The sequence below is a fragment of the Monodelphis domestica genome, chromosome 1 (genome assembly GCF_027887165.1).
Source record: "Monodelphis domestica isolate mMonDom1 chromosome 1, mMonDom1.pri, whole genome shotgun sequence".
NCBI classification, from domain to species: Eukaryota; Metazoa; Chordata; class Mammalia; order Didelphimorphia; family Didelphidae; genus Monodelphis; species Monodelphis domestica.
The window spans coordinates 183,425,143-183,446,036 of record NC_077227.1 but is presented as its reverse complement, the minus strand read 5'-3'; the positions used below and the strand labels follow the sequence as shown (position 1 = coordinate 183,446,036).

Here is a 20,894-nt window from a genome sequence, read left to right as displayed (position 1 = left end):
GACCTCACTATTTCAGCACCAGTGATTACTATCCAGAGGAACCTTGTTTCAAATTCATTGAGATTTTGTATCCTGAAATATTTCTTAATTTTAAAAAATCCCATAAGAGTAAATATAATCCTGTTTGTGCCCAAATGAATGTTCCCCTCATCTAAATATTATTTTGCTTGGAAATGTTGGGATTTCCTAAACATACCAAAAAGCTAGAAGGCTCTCAAGGAAACACAGGTTTTCAAAAGATAAATATTAAAGAACATACTGAATATATACTGTCTACAATATTTTCCTGATCAAGTAACACAGTAAACATTTTTTAAAAGAAAAGAAGTAAATATTTAAAAGAAAGACTTGGAAATACAGCAAATCTTGGAACTGGAATTGCATTTCTAAAACATGTTATAAAAAGTAGATATTATGCTCTATGTGGAAGACAGTATGGCATAATAGATAAAGAGCTGTTCTTAGAGGCAGGAAAATTAGGGTTCTAATATTATCTCTGGTGGGCACCTAGGTGGTACAGTGGATAGAATGATAGGTGTAGAGTTAGGAAGATTCATCTTTGTGAAATCAAATCTGACCTCGGACACTTACTTGCCAGCTGTGTAACTCAGGGCAAGACACTTGACCCTGTTTTGCCTCAGTTTCCTCATTTGTAAAATGAGCTGGAGAAGTGTAAACTTCAAATTTCCTTAGACTTATAAATGTTGGAAATTTTACCATTATAAGGAAAATGCAAATCACTCCAGGGTCTTTGTAAAGAAAACCCTTATGAAGTCAATATTAAAATTTCCTTATTATGAAAACAAAGGAATCATTGACTCTCATTTATTTCAGCTGAATATCAAGCACTTTGCAGCAGTGGCCCAGGAATGACTTCAGGAGGCAGTGGTGAGTAATCAATTTAAAATTCATTAAGTTTAGAATTGATAAGTTTATATGGTAGCAGTAAATAGAGGTGCTGACTGGCTTTCAGAGGAACTTCTAGTGGAGCCATTGCCACCCCTAATGGATCTATTGCCATCCTCAACCTTCAAGACTTTCCTGAAATTCAGAAAACTCATCAGAGCACCTCTGGAAAATTTAGATGCTTCTATAGAGAGAGTGAAAGATTCCTTGGGGATGCTTAGGGATAAAGCTAAATGAAAGAAATTAGAACCTGGTTTGAAAGGAGGTAGATCAAGTCAAGTGCCTATCACTTTTCTATTGCTGAAGCCCAAGTCTGTTTTTGAATTTATAATTTTTTAGTGTGACCATGTGATAACTATATCCTTGGAGGATTCCTAGTTGTTAGTCATCTTGTCATGGTAGAGTAACTTGCTGAGCCAAAATCTATTGTGCAGTCAATGGAAAGGCATAATTTAAATTCTAGAAGAGGAAATAATCAGTTGAATTCATCTGTTGGAGTTAGAGATGTCACAGTAGGTTCTAGGTAGAGGGGGGGGGGGAAGAGGGATTAGAGAGAGAGAGAGAGTTTTATTTCGACAAAACTTCAATTCACCTTCCTGCCAGATTAGGATAATGGAAATGATTAAGAGAGTCTAGAAGGTCAACTAATGTGTGCTTAATTAATATCAAAATATATTTATAAACTGAAAGAGGCTGAGGAGAATTTTAAAAAGTCAAAAATTAGCAATGATCAGTAAATTTGACTACCTTGTAAGTTCAGTAAAAATTATTGTTTGGTATTTTTAAAGTTGCCCCAACATGAGCAAATTGAGGTTTATCTATGAAATATAGTTTTGAAACTAGAAAGGACCTTTAAAGATGAATGAATGAATGAATGAATGAATGAATGAATGAATGAAATAATGAATGAATGATGAGGCATTTACTATTTGCCAAGCTCTGTCCTAAGCACAGAGGAATAAAGCAAGACAGTTCCTATCCCTAAGGAGCTTCCATTAAAAACAGTATAGACAATACATACCAGGTAGAAAAGAATAGGAGATCATTCAGTTTCCCCATTTTAGGGAAATTGAAACCCAGAGAAAGAGTAGTAGTTAGTTCATTCAGTGAAGAGTAATACTTATGTCAAACCTGAATATGTTGCAGATATAAATGAATGTGCCTTGGATCCTGATATTTGCCCAAATGGAATTTGTGAGAATCTACGTGGCACATACAAATGTATATGCAATTTGGGATATGAAGTGGATGCAAGTGGGAAAAACTGTGTTGGTAAGCAATGGATCATTTTTCCTAAGAGACACTTGAATGTTATACTTTTTTTTAAACCCTTAACTTCCATCTTAGAATCAATTCTGTATGTTCGTTCTAAGGCTGAAGACCCATGGTCACACATCTAGGAAGTATCTGAGGCAACATTTGAACCCAGAACCTCCCAACTCCCCCTAGCTGCCCATATACTTTTAAAGCTTCTTTTTAATGTATATTTAATGAAAATGTGGGACAAAGAAAACGGACATTCTGAGATATAAAATCACTTTGGTAAAACAAATTCACAGAACAAAAGTCTAATTCAAGGAATTTGTAAATTATTAAGTAAAAAATTCAATCCAGAGAACTGATGAACTTAACCAACTATAAAGGTCTCTTATACTGTCATCTTACTATTTCCACCTTAACCTACCTAGTATGATAAGTAAAATGCAAGCCATTGTTTTATTTGTTCTAACAGTCAACCCTTTGCCAGGCTAAATGACACTTTTTTCCAGCGATTATTCATTAATTTAGGTGGAAAACTGCACATTTGTAGCTTATTGAACCTCGTTGTTCATTTCATTGCTGGATAGCTCTTTCCTAGGAACATTGGAATTCCAAAAATTTTGATTTTTAGTCTTTGGCTTTTTAGGTTATTGCCAATGTAACTATTACCAGATGGTGATGTTTGAAAAGATTCCAATAATTTCAGGGATGAAAATCAGAATGATAATATTAAGGTAAAAATGTTATAGAAATTAAGGCTAGAGATAAACTTAGTTATTGATGTATCTTAATAATTACTATTCCTTAGTGGGAACAGTAAGGCAGAGTGATATAGGCAGTTATGTTATCAGTTAGTGGTAGAGAAATCTACTCTTAGTATTATTGTGATTTAAATGTTTTGAGTGGAGCACAATATTAATATTTAATCAAAAACATAAATAACATCCAAAATAATTTCAGTGCTCAAAATAGAATTCCATTTTTATAAGAAAAGGTGGTTCATTAAAAATAAAATACATTACAGGAATTCTGATTTATGTAAAACTTCTTGAGATTTACCTATTAGGTAAAGTGAAGGATAGCTATAATATGAAAGATGAAATACTACAAATGAAAAATATTTAGAGTCTGGTATTAACCATAGTCATTACAAAAGCGACCATTGGATTCACAAATGCTATTCTAGTAAACCAATGGCTGGAAATAGAAGAGAAAGGCAAAGCCCTTGACTAAGAATTAGGGCTTTTGTGTTCTAATATACCTATACATATTACCTCCTAATCACCTTCTATCCCCTCTCAGGCAGAAGATAGAAAGTCACATAGAGGAGCCTTTATGTGCTCAGTAAATCTCAAAGAATGATGATTACTAGAGAAAACTGAAGAGAATTTGAAATAATAACAGGGAAAGACTAGGGAGAAACAACAAATACTGCCAAGGATCATAGGAAACAAATGTAGCACTTAGATATCGTTTGGGTAATTTATCCAGTAAATATTAGAATTACTTTTTAAGAATGAAGCATAGTCATTGAAATGATGATGATAATAGGGATAGGTTACATTACTTGTCTGTGTAAAAGGAAATTCCATCTACTGCCTTTTCCAAAACCTCAGTATTCAAAAAATGTACTGTGATTTTTAAATCCATTTGATACCACTGCATGTAAAACTCACATATGCTAATCACAAATGAAAACAGATCATTCATTTATGGAGTAACCATTTATTAAATAGCACCTACTCTGTGTAAAGCATGGTATTTAGATGCTGTTGGAGATATAAAGATAAATAATACATGACCTCTGCTATCAGAGAGCTAACATTCTAGGAAGATGATCAATGAATGAACGTTGATTAAATTTCAGTTACTTTAACAGATGCCATGCTAGAAACCCTGGGGAAACAAGAAAAAATAAAGTCACTACTGGAATAAATCTGATGCAAAATCATCAATAAATGCTATACAGTTAGTCTAATTCCTTCATATGTTTCCTTTTTAGTTCTTCAGTTCTGTGGGAATTCTTCCTGCTGTGCAATAGTTGCTCCATATATTTTTGTGATCATTGATTATATGAAAATATTAGAAGTAGATTTCTAGATAACATAACATACATGTATTCATGTATATTTATCTCTCTATATACATATTCTATTTATATTATACACGTCACAAGTATTAGATATCAATATAATTGAAGTTGTTCTAAATTACCCTTTTTCTGGATAATGCTATGCTATGTTGTGAACTAGATTTTTTGTGTGTTCACTTATCTTAGTTTTGATTTACATAGATATCAATTTTCATACAAATAAAATTTAATTTCAATATAAAAACCTAAATAATTTAGAAACTTAATTGCTAACATTTCTTTGCCCTAAAATTATCCACCATATTCTTCATTATTATTGTTATTGTACTCTATTTTACAATATTAATCCTTTTTATGGACCCTGGGCTAAATTTTCAAATCATATTGAATTCCCTAGCATTCTCTTTCAAGATCCTATACATTTCTCTTTACCTATATGCCCTCTCCTTTCCTTCTAATTTTCCTCTTTTCATTTTATCTTTCTTTTTTCCTTTCCCTTTCCTTTCTCTCTCTCTCTCTCATTCCTTTCTTTCTTGTCCTGCAATTTGCTTAGATGCTATTTCAAGTCCATCTGTTTATTTACCCACTTCCAAGATGTATCATAGCCATTTTCTCCAAACATTTATGCTTCTCTTGACTGCACTTGTAAAAAAGGAAGTGGGTTCTATTCATCTAGGTGGTATCTACCTGTGGGTACTAAAATGGAAAGAAGAGGTTAAATTTGGGAAATTATATGAAGATGAAAGCTTTTGGATGAGGCACCAGACATTTAAAACCATTTCTCATGGTTTTTTTTCCTTTGATAATTCCCAGGGCCACTGTCCTTAATGATTTTTTTTTTTACATTTTCATTTTTCTCTTTAGGACTCTTTAGTTCAACCTATTAATTCAGTGGAAATTCTGACCTATACATACAATAGCTTTATAGCAGTGTTTAGACAAGTAGGCAGGTGCTATAGATACTTCCAAAGAGAAAGTTTGAAATGAAGAAAAGAAGAAATAATGTTTATTTATTTAGTTGAAAATTATAACGATTTTTTTGCCCTCCCTTATTTATCTCATTCACTTGCATACCCATATACTCATCACAGCTGATAAAAAAAAAAAGCTCATCCCTTCCAAATTATTGTGAATGTCCAAGCGTAAAATTTGCATGGGTTTCAGGATTTTGTGGATAAGAGGGAAAGAGACTGAAAAGAGAACTGGTGAACTACAGAATTAGGTATATTTCCACTCTTCTGCTACATATTTTTCTCTCTACCTCTTGCTGCTAATCTAAGTTCTGGCCTTTTCTTTCCTCTTCTTTGTATACTGTATTTACTTTCCAGAATAAAACTTCTATACCCTCCTCCTCCTTTGAACTTAAGTACAACTTTTTAGGGTGCAACCTTTATCCTGGGGCAGTCTTAATTTGAATACATGTGGTATTTTCAAACTAGACTCAACCAAAAACATGTTTTACTATTTCATCTTTCTAGAAGGGCCTCTCTTGGTTGGCAAGCTCCAAAAATCATTATTTATTTGGGCAATGCACAAAGACACAGGGATGTTTCAGCTTCATCCAAAAATCACCCCTTGGAAAGCCGAAGGGGGAGTCTGGGAGCCAGTGGGAATTCTTACTTCAATGAGAGTTTTGCTTTAGTAAACACTACAAAATTGGATCCATTATTATCAGGTCAGGGTTTGATTGTGGTAAGTGGGAAAGAAGTTGTGCTCCAGTCATTTCCCACACATGGCTCCCAGTGACTAGCTATTTTTTATCTTAACTGCAAATTCCACTATTCAAGTTTTCAAATGCCTCTAACGTCAGCGAGAGTTAAGAACTGCAGTTTTGACCCTTTCAGATTGCATTCACACATCTCAAATCATTTTGTTAGGATTTTCCATACATGATTTTCTCATACCCTAAATTTTTATACTTGACTTTCTGATATTTTAAAGACTTTATAAGTTCAGGTCAATGATATAAAACTATAGTTAAGAAGATGAAAGAGTTGATTCAAATGTGTTTATAGCCTCTTCTGCCCACAAAGCGCCAGAGAGCTAACTATATAAACCTTTTATTTTAAGGGAGAATTGACTTTTTAAAATGTCAGCTAATCAGCTGACTAGAATGTCTAAGTGAACTAATCACCTACTTCAAATAAATATGACATTTTGAGTACATTAGGCAACATTTGGTATAGTAGTGATGCAAGTAGATTTAATGATACCCAAGATGAGAACTGTCATAACTATTATTATCCAGTTACATAGATAATTGAACATAAACAAAGCAATGGTTTTGACCTAAAATGATATGAATTGTCTATCCAAATTGTCCTAGATAATTACCAGTTCCTCCAATCCTTTATGTTATATAGTCTTGTGGTAAGAAATTCATATTATCCTGAGGTTATAACATAATATCAAGAACCCAACTTTCCCAGTTGGGGTAGGAGGGAGAAAAAGTAAAAAAAAAAACCTGAAGTCATTAGGAATCTTCCTAGAATTTCTGGCAAATTTAGCAACTATCTAACAAGAAGGTTGGTTATTTCCATAAAATCCAAATATATCCATTGTAGCAAGCCAATTTTGAACTGGTCAAGTGTACTCACATTTACAAAATTAAGTTATTCAAGGTAAAATTGTATTTTTTTTTCATTTGTTTACTTAACCCATAGAATTAAGAACTTAAAATGTTTAAAAGGAACTATGTGGAATCTCCCAGAAGACCCGCCCAGTGGGAGAGGAGCCTGGGATGGAGTTTGGGGACCTGGGAGGAGTCTATAGTGGGCGTGGCATGGCATGGTTATTCCCAAGGGAAAGTCTTCCAAGGGGTGGGGGGTGGGGATAGGCAGGCGGGCCTGGAGGGCGTGGCCATGGCTGTGATTGGAGGAAAGGGCCCGTGCTGGGGGCCGGGTGAGGTGGGGTAGGAAGCAGGAACTCTCTCACTCTTCCCTGCTCTGACACCTCTGTCCCTGCTCCTTTCCTGGAGCCAAGGTCTCTTGGCCCTCTGGAAAGACCTAGGCTGAAGTCTCTGCCCTGAGGGTCTGGCCAGGGATTTTGTCAGCCAGCCTCCTGCCCAGGAAGAGGAGGCAGAGAGCTCTTCCCCTGGGGAATCCCTGTCCCTCCCTGCCCAGCTTAGCCTGCAGAGGACCCAGGCCAGGAGCCAGAGGGATGGACCCTGGGAGCCCCAGGCCCCAGTCCAGGAACCTCTAACATTCCAGGATGTGGCTGTGTACTTCACCCAGGAGGAGTGGTGCCTCTTGGAGCCTCCCCAGAAGGAGTTGTACAAGGAGGTGATGCTGGAGAATGCCCTTAACCTGCTCTCCCTGGGGTTGCCTGTTCCCAGAGAAGATTTGATCTCTTATTTGGAGCAAAGAGAAGCCCCCTGGATGCTGGGGCAGGAAGGCTTAAGGAGCTGCTGTGCAGAAGGAGAGATTAGATTTGAAGTGAAAGAGAAGGCAAAACTAAGCATTTCTGTGGAAGAAACTCACAAGCAAAGAGAGAAATCTAATAAAGGTCATCACTGTGGTAAAGCTTTCAGTCAACAGTCATCCATGATTTACTGTAAAAAGATTCAGCCTGGAGACAAACCACATGAATGTCATGAATGTGGGAAATCTTTTAGTGAACGCTCATCTCTTCTTGTACATCAGAGAATTCACACATCACAGAAACTTAATGAATGTAATCAATGTGGAAAGACTTTCAGAAGCAATTTCAAACTTGCTCTACATCAGAGAGTTCACACAGGAAAGAAATATTATGAATGTAATGAATGTGGAAAGACTTTCAGAAGCAGCTACACTCTTGCTGTACATCAAAGAATGGACACTGGAGAGAAATCTTATGAATGTAATCAGTGTTGAAAGACTTTCAGGTGCAGCTCCAGTTTTGTTGTACATCAGAGAAGCCACACTGGGGAGAAACCTTATGAGTGTATCCAATGTGGAAAGAATTTCCAACAGCTCAACAAATTTGCTGATCATCAGAGAATTCACAGTGGAGAGAGACCTTATGAATCTCATCAATAAGGAAAGACTTTTAGAAGAAGCTTGGGTCTTGCTAAATAAACATCAGAGAATCCTTATGAATGTCATCAATGTGGAAAAACTTTTTCACAGAGCTCCAATCTTGCTTTTCATGAGAGAATTTACAGGGGAGAGAAACATTTTGAATGTCATCAATGTGGAAAGAATTTCACACGGAAGTCCACTCTTGCTGAGCGACAGAGAATCCACCCTGGAGAGAAACCTTATGAATGCAGTCAACGTGGAAAGAATTTCCAACAGTACAACAAATTTGCTGAACATCAGAAAATCCACACTGGAGAGAAACTTTATGAATGTAATCAGCGTGGAAAAGCCTTTACACAAAAGACTAGTCTCACTTATCATCAGAGAATCCACACTGGAGAGAAACCTTATGAATGTAATCAATGTGGAAAGGCTTTCATATGCAGCTCCAGTCTTGTTAAACATCAGAGAATCCACAGTGGAGAGAAACCTTTTAAGTGTAATGCAGTAAAGCTTTTAAGGTACATGCTTCCCTTACTAGACTTCAGAGAAGTCATACTAGAGGAAAGACCTCATTATTATAATCAATGTAGAAAGTCAGGCTAATGTCATCCCTTTTTTCCCCATCAGAGAATTCACATGGGATAGGAATCATAGTCCTGTACTGAATGTATAAAGGCATTTAAATGGAGCACAGAGTTTGTTTGACTTCAGAGAATTCATTCTAGGTACAAGCTGTATATGGAGTCAGCCAAGATCATCTCTTACTCAACATCAGAGAATTCATAAGGGAGAGAAGATTTATGAATATGCTCAGTGAAGACCACCTTTCCCTAGATGTTGGAGGTCCCTAGACATCACAAAATTCCTACTGGAAAGAAGCCTTGTAAAAGAAGTAATTGTGGTAGGGCCTTCCCCTGAACCTCACCCTTGTATATATATTGGAAAAATCATGCTCAACCTAAAACTTAATTTCCACATCTGTAATCCAAATCACTAATAATCTGAAGGTTTTTCAAATTGAAAAAAGTGATAAAATCGCAATCACAAATATGGGAGGAAATTTATAAATGTATGTTGAGGGATAATCTTGATGCAATCGACATTCCTCCCTCTCCTTTTGTTTTGGCAAGTAATTGAAAACTAAGATATGTAGGACAATGGCTGAACGAATAATAGGATATGGATGGAACTGCACATATATGCCATCAAATATGGGCAATTTCATTGAAAACTCAGAAGAGCTTTATGAACTGATGCAGAGTGTAGTGAATAAAATTAAGGGAATAATTATTCATGATAGCATTACTAAAGATGAAGAAGTAAGATGTCACAGTTCTGACAATTTTGATGACCAATACTTCCTGTTCCAGAGGTCACAGAAATGTCTGTGCTTTCTACATCCTGGCCAAAGGGGGATGGTTTCAAGCTGTTGAATTACAAAGTACATTTTGAGGTAGACAAGGTGGGAATTGATTGAGCTTGATACTATTCTTTTGTTCTGATTTTGTTGTTGCTATTGTTGTTTTTCTCCTCAGTTTTTTGTTGTCAGTTGGATAAAAACTAGACATAAGAATGTCAGAAAGAATCAGGACAGATTTGAAAGTGCCATAATGAATTTTGTAATATCTCAAAAGAACCAAACAATAAATAATAGAAATTATTTCATGTGAGATCATACATATGTATATATATAGAGAGCTACAAATGCATTTTTCATTTTCTAGGTTCTGAATTTTAAAATAAAAAAATCAACTTTTGATAAAAGGAATTATGTGAAATGGGACTTTAAAATTTTGATATCTATCTCCATTACAGATATTAATGAATGTGCATTAAACACCTTGCTTTGTGACAATGGACAATGCAGAAACACTCCTGGGAGTTTCACCTGTACCTGTCCCAAGGGATTTGTATACAAACCTGACCTAAAAACTTGTGAAGGTAAATTTTTTATGCTATTTGTTTGACCAATTTTAAGAGTAAAAAAAATGATAATAACAAGCTAGATAGTTTCTACAGATATTTTCTAGTCATCTAAATATAGTCAAAGGTCATTAAGATTCTCTTCTTAGTATTTAGTGTTGAAAGGAAACTTTTAGAAATTATCTTGTCCAACCTGTTGGTTCTTTTCATATGAAAACTGAGACCCAGAGAAATTAAGCAAATTACTTCAAGTCACAAAGCTTGTACATGGTAAGCTTGGTTCCTGCATACAGTTTTGCTAAATTCAAGATCTGTGGTAGTATTAGGAGAGAGAGTCTGATGTAGAGGCAAGAAAGTTTTGTTTGAAGTCAGAAAATTTTGTTTCAAATCCTGGAATGAACACTTCTTAAACTCTGTGACTGAGCAAATCACTTACCCTAACTGAAACATAGATCCACTTAGACATACACACATCATGTTTCAGACTCAAGGGCTAGTCACTCAAACTGCCTTCTCTCTGGCACGCATATCTTGCTGAGACCATTGGTGCTTCATGTACATGCCAGTTACTTTTCCCAGGCCGTTTCAATAAAATTCAGACATAAAATTTAAATACTAAGATTACTTGCCCTACCATCAGCACAAAACATACATGAATTTTTAAAAAAAAGCAAACTTCAAGTCTTCTGATGACACTAATGAAGTTTATGTTTAAATAAGGAGAAGCAGAAATAACAAGGACTTTAATAGTTTACTTAATTTACTCTTTCAGTACCATCATGTATAAATTTTAGCTTTTGTGCACCATTGGGAAAGAAGTATCTAAATTGCTCAGAATATTGTTTGTATTCTGTGAAGATCAGCACTAGGACCCAGATCCATATAGCCTTTCTAGTCATCTATCTGGGCATGGGACACTTACCTTTGTTTTCTACTAGTTCTATTTTTATTTACTAAAGGCAACCTTGGTTTCATTTCATGTAAGCATTGGTGATGGCGAAATGTAGAATTGCACTAAATTGTGGTGATTTTATTTTTAATAATGTATAACTAATGCTTCAATTGTCATCCCAAACATGTTAAAGGAAAATTCTGAAATGAAAATTAAATAAATTGACTAACTTTTTAAAACATTTCTGTATCAGATTCAAGACTCCACTCACTATGAACAGAATTGTCTCCTAGGATTCACAAATGGTGTTCCCGAAACATAGCTCAAATTGCCCTAAGATTCACACATGAACATCCCCTTTGAGTCATTTTTGCTTTGTTAACAATACCCCCAATCTATAATGTCACAACTCATCACGTCTTCTACTTCCCTCTAGTCACTCAAATTAAACACCTTGGGTTGACATAAAATTTTCATTTAACCACAGAATTAGGTGAACCACCAGTTACAACCTGATGTACTAGCACCATATTGGTGAACCTATGGTACGTATGCCAGAGGGGGGCTGTGCCCTTCCCCTTCTCCACACACATCTGAGAACATTCATCACATGGCCCGTCTCTCTGCCCAGCAACCCAGTGGGAGTGCTTCTTCTCTTTCCTTTCTGGAATAAGGCAGGAGGGTCGCAGTTTGGGCTCTTGGTCTCTAAAAGATTTGCCATCACCGTACCTAGCACAATAGAAGATGGTGCTAATTCACTACTTCAGACAGCTACAGACTTTGCCCTCACTTTGTCTGCCTCCTCTTTAAAATTCATCATTACATTGATTTTTACATTCTTAAATTATTCAACAACATTTAATAATTAAAAGTGGATAAGGCATTGTGATTAAGGAATTCCCAGATGAGAAACTGTTAACTAATGCAGGTTGTCTCCTTTCCATCAGTTTAGAGTGTGAGAGAGTTGCCCTATAATGCTCAGAAGGTAAATAATTTACTTAAAGTCACATAGCCAGCAAAAGTAGAACTTGCAACCCAGGTTTTCCTTGTATCAAAACCAGCTCTTTACCTACTATGCCATGCTACCTCTCAATGAAATAAAATGGAATATTTGTTTTGGCATCAAGGATTGAAGTAAAAATTAGAACTATGTTAAGTAGGTGTGAACTCTTTGAGTTGGACATTTCAGTTAACCTGAGAAAAGAGTCATTTGAGCCACTTTTACTGAACATATAAGATAATAAATAAAGTCATTCATTCATACATGAAATTAGCTTTAGCCATAATGTAGAGATGTTTTTATTTCAGATATTAATGAATGCGAATCAAGCCCTTGTGTTAATGGAGCATGCAAAAATACCCTGGGTTCTTTTGTTTGTGAATGTTCTCCTGAAAGTACTTTGGATGCAACAAAAACTATCTGCATAGGTATGTATTCATCTGATATTTCATTTGTTTTTATTCTTTTATTAAGCGATTTTTAATATCAGTGACATAAAAGAGGTCACTAATTATGCAGAAACTGAGATATGTGATGATTATTATGGTAATGACCAGCTGTATTTCAAACTACTATTGATGTGGTGGTAACTTTTATGTAAAAAGGGATAATATGTTAAATTTCATTTTTGATACATGAACTAAACTAGATAGCATGTTTTAAAGTGTCTAATTCCCTCCTCTTGCCCATCCAGAAACAATTAAAGGCACTTGTTGGCAGACTATTGTTGATGGAAGATGTGAAATTAATATCAATGGAGCCACACTGAAGTCACAGTGCTGTTCTTCACTGGGTGCTGCCTGGGGAAGCCCATGCACACCTTGTAAAATAGGTAAGAGAGATGGCTTTATTTGTTCCTTGGCTTCATTCTAATTACTTTAATTCATTGGCCACAAGGCTAACCTCCTTTTGGAGAAAATTGTTTTCTCTTTTTGTTTTTGCCCTGTCCAAATTCCTTAGATGGGCAAGTAGACCTGAGCTATAGACCAGATATGTCTGCATTGGTCAGCTTGAGCACATAGAAAAGACAAATAGTCTCAAGTACTTAAAAAGTAATACATAGGTGGATTAGGAGCTAAAGCCTAGAATGATGACATTATTTCAGGATCTGATCTATACAAAAATTATTGACCCTTTACCAATGGAAAAGTTTTGTTACTGTTTTTTTTAACAGTGTTGAACATATAAACTTATATTGGCAATAATATAATTTATATTGATATTAGGAAAATAAATAACAAGGATTGTAATCTTGTGATTTACCTAATCTACACTTGTTGCACTGCCATGTCATTAATTTTGTCTGTGTACCTTGGGAAAGAAGTATATCAATTCAGCCCCTTCCCCAGAAACTATAGAGAGGTCTTAAAAAGTCCTAGAGCTTGGAAAGAAATAGGATTAAGTGGCCATAACTGTACTGTAGAAGGATTTTCAATGTTAGCTGAAATTCTATTATTTGAAAAGCTGAGTTTGATAAATTTGTTCATCGTTTAGGTTTTTTGGTTTGTAAACTTCTTGCCATGTCAGTTTTGAAGACTGTGTTCATCTGTACTTAGCAAATTTTCCATGATGTATGTAGAGTAATCTTATAGTGTAGTTCATGTTTGAAGGTTGGTTGCTGTTGTGAAATCTGCAGCCATTTATTCTCTTAGACTTCACTTGATCGTGCTGTATTAAGGGTACCTTGGGGAATTGAGTGGGAGGCAAAGAGACTCATTTCATTATTATTCTTCCACGCCTATACAATCTCAGAAAATGCTTTTAAGTGATCTCAGACTTATTCATAGGAACAAAATCCAGTTCATGTTCCAGTTGCTTTTTCATGTTTCATACACTATGTCATAACCACAGAGTCTGGAGTTCAATATTCCAAATTTGTATATTTATTTTTTTACAGACACAATATGTGCTAAGGGGTACTCAAGAATTAAAGGAACACAGTGTGAAGGTATTTATTGTTATTTATAAACTGTAAATTACTCTCCATGTGAATAATGTTTGTGTTGATTGAATTGGTTATGGTTGCCATGTAACTGTACAATGCAAAATATGCAGTGAAAGAAAGAACAATAAAAGGACAGATGTTGATTTCACAAGTCTTCATTCATTCAACCGGCAGACGGTTTTGCCAGTGTCAAAACACAGTGGCCAGAGAATGAAGAAATCTCAACATGCATTAGGTCCAACCTGAATTTATAGTAATTGCAGATTTCAAAACACTGTCTGATGATGGGAACAAAAAGTAGTTTTTAAAAAGGGGTGGAGATCATTTTTTGTTGTTATTGTGTTGTGTGGACATACGCAAAAGCACATTTAAGACCAAATGATACTCTTTTCTTCCTCCCTATAAGTCTAGGTGGGCTTCTTCAGTCCTCTCTTCCACTCACACAAAATCCCAGATAGCCATAGGTCATCATGACTAACACAACCTGACATGACACAGCAGCTGAAATATTTTAAAAACAACAATTAGTCCCATATGTGGGTCGAAAAGAAGGGCTTTTTTGTTAAAATAAAGAGGAACACCACAACCCCCTCCCGAGCTTTTGCCTTCCAAATGATGACTGAATCCTTTGGCACTTCCCTAATCCAGACCCACTGTACATAACTTAAATGACCTCAACAGAACATTTCAGTGCATATAAGTGCCCAGAAAAAATAAGGTGACCCTCTACCTATCCTATTCACAAGGAAAATACAGGATAGTTTTCAGCACTCTTCTATGGGAAAATTATTTTTTTTCCCCAAGACATCAAGTCTTCCTCATTTCTGTAATCGGTATTTAACATGATAACATTGATAAGGACCCCATGTGGTCACAGCTCAGGATCTTTCAAAGAATATTCCTTTTTCAACCAAGGTGCATGTTTCCCCCAAATAGATTACAAAAGGGGAGGAATGGTGAATTTGGGATAAAATAATTGAACAGAGACACTTGTTGATTTGCATTTCTCCTTCTTACCTGGAATCACTGAAGACTCATTAGAAATAATGGCTTCACTGTCTAATTGAGAGGCAGTCACACTTTTTCCGTGTTATTTCTGAGAGTATGACTAAATGATATGAATGTCCTTAAGGAGTAAGGCAGTGAGTGGAGAAGATACAGAATTAGGTAGAAGAAGAAAAATCTTAGCCTCACCTCCCAAATGTCACCATAGATAAATTTTCTTTATCTTGCTTGCTTCCAAAACTGGAAGTACACAAAAGCAAATTTACTTTAATATTTTGGAGCATTTTCCATTCTCTATGCTCTCAGTATTTTGACTGTAAAGTACCATGACTATATAATTAATCCAAGAGTTGAGTTCAGATCATTATTCCTGAGAAGCAAGCATTTCATTTCTTTCTGGGTCATTTAATTGACTGACATCTACTCACCTTTCATACTTAGCATCTACTTACTGAGAATCAAAGAAACACCTTGAGAGTCTTTGTCTTCTCTTAGAATATTCAAATTTAGGATATGTTATTTTGAATTACAATATTGCTTTCTGCCATCATTCTTGAAGATGGACTTTTAAGAATACATTAGAAGCACTAGCTACTCCCTTCTACTCCTGTGTAGTTTGCACAGTATAATTTCTCTCTTTTCATACCTTCTCATGATTTGTGGAAAAGAGTACTGAATTAGAAATTGAGTGACTTGGACTCTGATACTATTTAACTTTGGGCAAGTAATTTAATTTCTATAAACCTTAGTTTTTTCATCTTTGAATTAAAGAACATAAGTCTGCCCTGTCTACCTATACCAATCTAATCATTTTTAAGCACTTAAATGAACACTGCATTAAGTAAGGTACTATAGGGAATAGGAATATAAAATAATCCATAGTCCCTTTCTTCAAGGGACTCAGAGTTTAAGGTACTTCAGTATTATTGTGAAGTTTGAAGGAAACCCGTTCCATATAAACACTTTGTAAGCTATAGCCAGTTCAGTTCAAGACTTTCTGGTGTCAGGCAATATGTGGCATGTTCCTATTTAGGATGACCTTGCAAGGTTCTAAGAGCTATTTATGAGAATTGTTGTTAGTTCCCTTATCCCTAAACTGGGAACAACTTAACGGTCTCATTTTATGACAGCATTAGTATCAGCTCTTGATTCAACACCTTAGTGATTACACAGGTGTGGTTTTTCTTTTTTGACAAATTTGGGAAAGAAAGTCACTAGAGAATAGAATCATAGGGCAACCTAGTGTACTGATGCTAGAAAGGAATACCTTTTAAAAAATAGAAAAAAATACAATGATGTTTATGCAGCTATATGTATCAAATGCTGTCCTGTTCTGATTTGATTTTTTTCCCCTTCAGATATAGATGAGTGTACTGTATTCCCTGGAGTGTGCAAAAATGGCCTTTGTGTCAACACTCTGGGGTCATTTGTTTGCCAGTGCCCTAGTGGGATGACATTGGATCTCACTGGAAGAATCTGTCTTGGTATGTATTTATTTCTTCGTTTCACACATCTATAACTCTTTTTTTTTTTACAGATTGCAAAATTCCAATGATTCCAAGTACTTTAAAGATAAATCTCACAAGCCCCAAGTCATTTATAGTAACCTTCTGATAGTCTGAGCATTTGGGGTTTTGGTCCTAAATTCTGTTCCTCATGATCAGACAAGATATCATCTTAGTTAATAGAGAGGTTATTCCTTTTGCTTATGTAGTGCCTACATTATAAGAAACCATAAGGCATTTGAAATTGTGACAATTTTTAATCTGGACAAAGCTTTTATTATTTATTTATTTTTAAAACTCTTACCTTCCATCTTAGAATCAATACTATGTATCAATACTATGTATTGGTCCTAAGACAGAAGAGTGGTAAGGGCTAGACATGGGGGTTAACTGACTTTGCCCAGGGTCATGTATCTGGGAAGTGTCTGAGGCCAAATTTGAACCCAGGACCTCCTATCTCTGGGCCTGGCTCTCAATCCATTGAGCCACCCAGCTGCCCCTGGACAAAGCTTTTAAACCAACTTTAAGTATACCATAAAATGTAAATGGCACAGGATTCTATGAACTTCACCTAATCTATATTGGTTTTGGTGTGGCTTGCAGCTGTTAAAGATAGACCATTACTAGTAACAATGTCAGAAGCTTGGAGAGGAGATCCCTGTGGATACCAATAGTGGTGAGCTCTTGAACCCTGAATGCCCCCAACATTTCCAGGGTCCTTGTAGGAGCAGCTCTGGAGAAATTAGAGAGAATTTATCATGGTTCCTGGCTACTAGTCCTCTGTGACTCAGGAAATGTGTTCAGATCTATAGTGTATCTGAAACCATATTATAATGAACAGAATCATAGAGGGATTCTGCTGTATTTAATTAAAGGATTTGGATCACTTAAAGAGCACCGTGTGGTCTAGAGGATGGAATTTCAATAGCTGGAATCAAAAGCCTGAGGTTCTATTCATTGCTGAGGAAGGTCAGTTAATCCCACTCCAAACCCCAGTTTCTTAATCTATAATGAGCCCCAAGGCCTCAAATGGAAGGGGCTCTCATGTGTATTTTGTGATTTATTTTTAAATTCTCCTTTTTAGTGGTAAAAACCTAAGTAAAGAATTGCAGGGAGTGGGGATGCTTAAAGCCCTATTTATATTAGCTAGAATTCAGATATTTAGGTGAATGCTGGATACTAGTAGAGCCTGACTGGACAAGAAAGGGAACATCACTGTGATATTTTCAATTTGTATATTTTAAAAATACATGAATTAATTTGATATTCACCATGACCCTGTAAGCTGAGTGGAACAGGTATTACTGTTCCTGTTTCTTCCAGAGGAAGACACTGTAGCTCATAAATTCAGTGACTCTCCTACAGTTACTCAACTGTGGAGTTGTGAAAGATGAACTGGAGCCCAGATCTTAGTCCAGGATTCCTGCTCCTGGTCCACAGCTCCCCTTGAATTTGATTTCATGAATAGATAACATTTCTTCTTTATATTTAAAATTGCACCACCTGGCTGCCTCCAACCTTTCCTATCTCCTGACACATGATTTCCTTCCACACCTGGGATCCAGCCATGTCTGGCTGTTCTGCTTGCCTGGAAATGTCTTCCTAACCTCCATCTCTGGTTGTTTTCACAACTGCTCAAATGCTACCTCTCTGGAAGGTCTCTCGTGATTTCTTCTCCAGCTAGTGCACTCATTCCCACCATTACCAGTTATTCCTTTTGTATGTATTACCCCTCCATTGAAAGGGAAGCTCCTTGAAGATGGGGACAGTTTCACTTTTTTTGCCTTTGTTACACCCATTGTTGCCCCATTGTTATGCCCACAGTGCCTCAGATAGAGAAGGCTTGCAAAGCAAGCTTAATAAGAGCTTATGGATTGTATTCAGGAAATTGTATGTGTGTGCGTGTCACTGTAAATGTGGAAAGAGATGGGTGTGTTTAGGAGGGGAGAGTATGAATCTTGATGGCTTCTCATCTCTTCTTTCTGGGGGATTCTGCTTTCAACCTTTCCATTGGTGGACTGAGTCACCACCTGTGTCTCAGGGTTCATCATAGACTTTGTCCTCCAGGATCATGAGAACATCCCATTATAATGGGCAGAGTCCTGGTCCTGTAGTCTAGAAGCTCTTGGCTCCAATTCTGCCTTAGAATTAACTAAGTGACCCCCAGGCAAGTCACTTAAGCTCTCTGAGCCTCAGTTTCCTGATCTGTACAGTGAAGACATTGAAATTGATATCCTCAAACACTCCTTCCACCTCTGTATCTATATGGTCCCCTATCATTTATAATCTTTCCTCACCCAGCTTTGAGAGAAACTCTCTCTCCCCCTTTTTTTATTCTTCCCTTCCTCTAAATTCGTGTGCCTCCAGTCTCTGAATAGAAAGCAGGTTATTTTCATGCAGTAGATAAACACATGTCTATAGAAAACAACATGTACATCTGTAGGAGACACATGGAAATGAATTTTGTGAAGACAAGACAAAGTCCATTGAATAGTTAGAGGACAAAAGAGTTTTTTTTTAAAACTCTTCTGTTTGACAAATACAAAGTGAGAGTTTTGGTTTCAGAAAGGCAAGAGAACTTTCTTGCACTGAAGACTTCCATGAACAAAGCTGGCCTTTTACTGGAAGGAGGTTTCAATTCAAGGGAATTTATTACATACCTACTGCTTGCAAAGCACTGTGGGTTCCTAAATGGCAGTGGCTTTAGGACGGATGAAAGATGAAATGACCGAGGAAACAAAGGTTCAGGCTTCTGAGCATTTCAATTTATTAACCAGGACATACCAATTTTTTTAATGAATTGGGATCAAACATCTTCCTCAGCTTAGGACTGAACCCCAAATACAGGGAGAAGATTGACTTTTATGTATTAATAAAATAAGGCCAATTAATTAAAAGTAAACCATACATTAGATAATCTGATCTCCAATATTATTAATAAATTATTAATTAGGGACTTTGAAGTTTAGGAGGGGGAGAGCAAACAGGTGTAGTCCCCTGAAATCAGAAAAAGAGGTGGCCCATTCTCCCCAAGTATCTATGAACAATCAAGGGAACATGCAACCAATAGTTGATTGATCAGTTTGAGGTCAGTTTTCATATAAAACAGATGATTTGCTGGAGATGTACAATTGTGAGAAAATTCCTTACATTAATTTTTGGATCTGACTGAGTTTCTGGTCAGCATAACCTAGGTCCTAAGTTAAGGGTCTCTAGAGAAGCCATAGGTAGAAGTGGTCCAGTTTCCTAGTCATGCAGGGCTAAGGTTCCTCACAGTTCTCACAATTCAATAAAACTTTCTTACGACAGAAATTAGACTAGACCCATAATTGCATCGAAAGGGAAACTAAGCTAACTCTGGAATTGAGTCACACCATGGAATCTGTGTGGTTCATTGGATTTCCACAATTAACCACTTGCTATTCTAATCCCCTCAGTTTTAGCTTTGGAAATAATGTGTTTTTCAATTTCCTTTCATTCACTTAACAGATATCCGCCTAGAAACTTGCTACCTGAGTCATGAGGATGAGGAATGTTCTTTGCCTATTGCTGGCCGCCATCGGATGGATGCATGCTGCTGTTCTGTTGGGGCAGCCTGGGGAAGCACAGAATGTGAGGAGTGCCCAGTGAGAAATACACCTGAGTATGATGCTCTTTGTCCTAGAGGGCCTGGATTTGCCACAAGGGGAGAGGTTATAAATGGAAAACCTTTCTTCAAAGGTATAGTATTCATAAAGGTTGATTTAACTCAGTAGCTATAGTAATCCAGCCTATAGAAAGGAGATATTTGTTTATCCATCTTAACATTACCCAGAGTATCCTTGCTATATTCATAGCACATGGTTTTGGATTGGCTATTCACTTTTATAAAGAATATTTTTCATGTTTGGCTTTTTAAAGCTATTTTCATTATTATATCTAATAACTTGGTTGAAACACAGAAAATTGAAACTACTATGTAAATGCTACGCATTTGTTAAATTAATAAAGGGCCATGTATGTTTTTGTTTAGAGCTAAGAACTAGTTTAAATTGGGCAGGAAGGGAGATTACTCTCATTAAAATTGTTCAGTTTTGTTCACAATATTTTTTTCTACTCTTTGAAAATTTTATTTAATTAGGTGATTTAGAGTTTCCACCCCCTCCCGTATACGATGCACAATTCCATTGGGTTTAACGTGTGTCACTGATGAAGACCTATTTCCATATTATTATTTGCACTAGGGTGATTGTTTAGAGTCTACATCTCCAGTCATATCCCCATCGACCCATGTGATCAAGCAGTTGTTTTTCTTCTGTGTTTCTGCTCCCACAGTTCTTCCTCTGAATGTGAATAGTGTTATTTCTCACAAGTCCTGAATAG

The 20,894-nt window shown here is 36.3% G+C and overlaps 1 protein-coding gene across 4 annotated transcripts in view; it reads left to right on the top strand.

Annotated features, from left to right (window-relative positions):
• FBN1 (fibrillin 1) overlaps window positions 1–20,894 on the top strand; it is a 319,830-nt gene that overhangs the window by 202,502 nt on the left and 96,434 nt on the right. For all 4 annotated transcript variants that reach the window (XM_056810161.1, XM_056810160.1, XM_056810162.1 and 1 more), the window contains exons 18-25: window positions 835–888; window positions 2,053–2,178; window positions 10,078–10,203; window positions 12,386–12,505; window positions 12,772–12,909; window positions 13,975–14,025; window positions 16,386–16,511; window positions 20,022–20,252. In XM_056810161.1, the coding sequence (XP_056666139.1) occupies window positions 835–888; window positions 2,053–2,178; window positions 10,078–10,203; window positions 12,386–12,505; window positions 12,772–12,909; window positions 13,975–14,025; window positions 16,386–16,511; window positions 20,022–20,252 (972 nt within the window). The remainder of the gene's footprint in view (window positions 1–834; window positions 889–2,052; window positions 2,179–10,077; window positions 10,204–12,385; window positions 12,506–12,771; window positions 12,910–13,974; window positions 14,026–16,385; window positions 16,512–20,021; window positions 20,253–20,894) is intronic.